The following is a 1,552-nucleotide window of genomic DNA, read 5'->3' as shown; positions in this document are numbered from 1 at the left end:
AGCTCTCAGGAGATCCCCACGGTAACTCTCTTCACAGATCACGCAATGGGACGGCATACACGTACAGATGAGCCACTAGCTCAGTTCTTTTGACTTCTTCCTTGCCACCACCCGCGGGTCCTCGCTATCGTGGATCCGGATGCCGACGATTGAGGCTCGCCGGCTGAGATTGCGCCGCAGCTTGGCCTTCTCCTCTGCCTGTTGTGGCGTTTCGGCCGGCTCGTCGATCTGCCCGCGGGTGCAGGAGAGGACACACACGTATCCAAATGAGAGCATCGACATCCAAGGGATCCTATAGCGGCGGCAAGGCCGACTGAAATCGTTGCCTCATGTGCGTGACGGGTGGCCGACGTAGCAGCGGGTGCACCGCAGTGCTGGCGGCGCGATTCCATACGTCACAACGTGGCCAGGGAACCAAATCATCCACGAGTTCATCCAATCCTCCCAGTAGTTCTCGGAGTAGCCGACCAGGGCGGCGCGGATCACGTCAAATCCCACTCGCTCCTCCACCATTGCTTCCTTCGATTCGGGAGGGAGGATAGGGAGGGGCGGTTGCCAACGCGCGCCCAGAAGGAGTGGGGTGGCGGAGTGCACGCGCGCTGGGAGCCGGCAGCGAGGTGGGGACGAGAGGGTGGATCACCCTAAAGCTGTAAAAGGTGGGCAGGAAGAGGATCGGGTCGACGATCAGATTCATACACAGAATCTTGGTCACGATGTTGCGCAGGCTCTTCCCCGGAAACGTGGGCTCAATTACCCAGTTGATTAGGCCGTACTGGAAGCTACCCTGGAACGAGAAGCCAAAGCAAGCAAAGAGCATCGTGCGGCGCGCGTCCCAGTCGCGCTTCTCAATCACTTTTTGGACAAACATGTCTGCGCAGACGGTCTTGGTGGTGGTCACGCCGACGCCAAACTTGAAAGGGTTGTTGTTTATCCACGCCGTCAGCCAGGAGACCTCCTGGGCCGGCGTGTGAATCCTCCGCACGCTGGCCCTCAGCATTCCGAAAGACCGCGGCGCGCGCGGTCTTGACCTCCGCGCGCTGGCCCTCAACATCCCGCCGGATCCCGAACCGCGCTGGATCGGATTGGCGCACCCGTATTTCTTTCGCGGCAGCTTACTCTAGGGGGGGGGGGGGGGGGCTAGGAGGGAGGGATGGGGATCGGCTGACCGCCTGCCAGACAGCGCAGCAGCGGCCAGCGCAGCGGCCGCCGGCGCAGCAGCCAGAGCAGCCGGTGCGCGCCTTGCGAGGCGAGTACTGCCGCCCCCTTGATTGAGGCGGCGAAATGGCCTATAGTACAGCCCTTGAGGAGGAGGAAGAGGCTGGCTGGCAGTGCTGTATGCCGCCGAGGGGCAGTTTTGGGGTGCTGTCCCCATCCCAGGGGGCTGCAGAAGGCGTCCGCAACCGGGACAACCCGCCCCCCCAGCCGAGGCCGGTCGAAGCCCACTTGACCACAGCCATGAGGAGTCCTCTTGGTGCTCCTAGCGGCCGTTCAAAGCACAAAGGTCGGGCGCGCGCCGATGGGGGGGGGGCGGGGGGTCTTGCTTGCTCCACAC

The 1,552-nt window shown here is 63.0% G+C and overlaps 1 protein-coding gene across 1 annotated transcript; it reads right to left on the bottom strand.

Moving 5' to 3' along the window:
* On the bottom strand, window positions 1–758 carry EMIHUDRAFT_422100 (hypothetical protein). The gene is made up of 3 exons (XM_005765299.1): window positions 641–758; window positions 368–519; window positions 1–292 (listed from the first exon to the last, which is right to left on the bottom strand). The coding sequence occupies exons 1-3, from the start codon at window positions 692–694 to the stop codon at window positions 76–78; spliced, it is 423 nt and encodes a 140-aa protein (XP_005765356.1). The 5' UTR covers window positions 695–758; the 3' UTR covers window positions 1–75.
* Between the last annotated feature and the right edge of the window lie 794 nt (window positions 759–1,552).

Source organism: Emiliania huxleyi, assembly GCF_000372725.1.
Source record: "Emiliania huxleyi CCMP1516 unplaced genomic scaffold EMIHUscaffold_56, whole genome shotgun sequence".
Taxonomy (NCBI): domain Eukaryota; phylum Haptophyta; order Isochrysidales; family Noelaerhabdaceae; genus Emiliania; species Emiliania huxleyi.
Note: the sequence above shows the minus strand (reverse complement) of the source record. Positions and strands in the feature narration are given on the sequence as shown.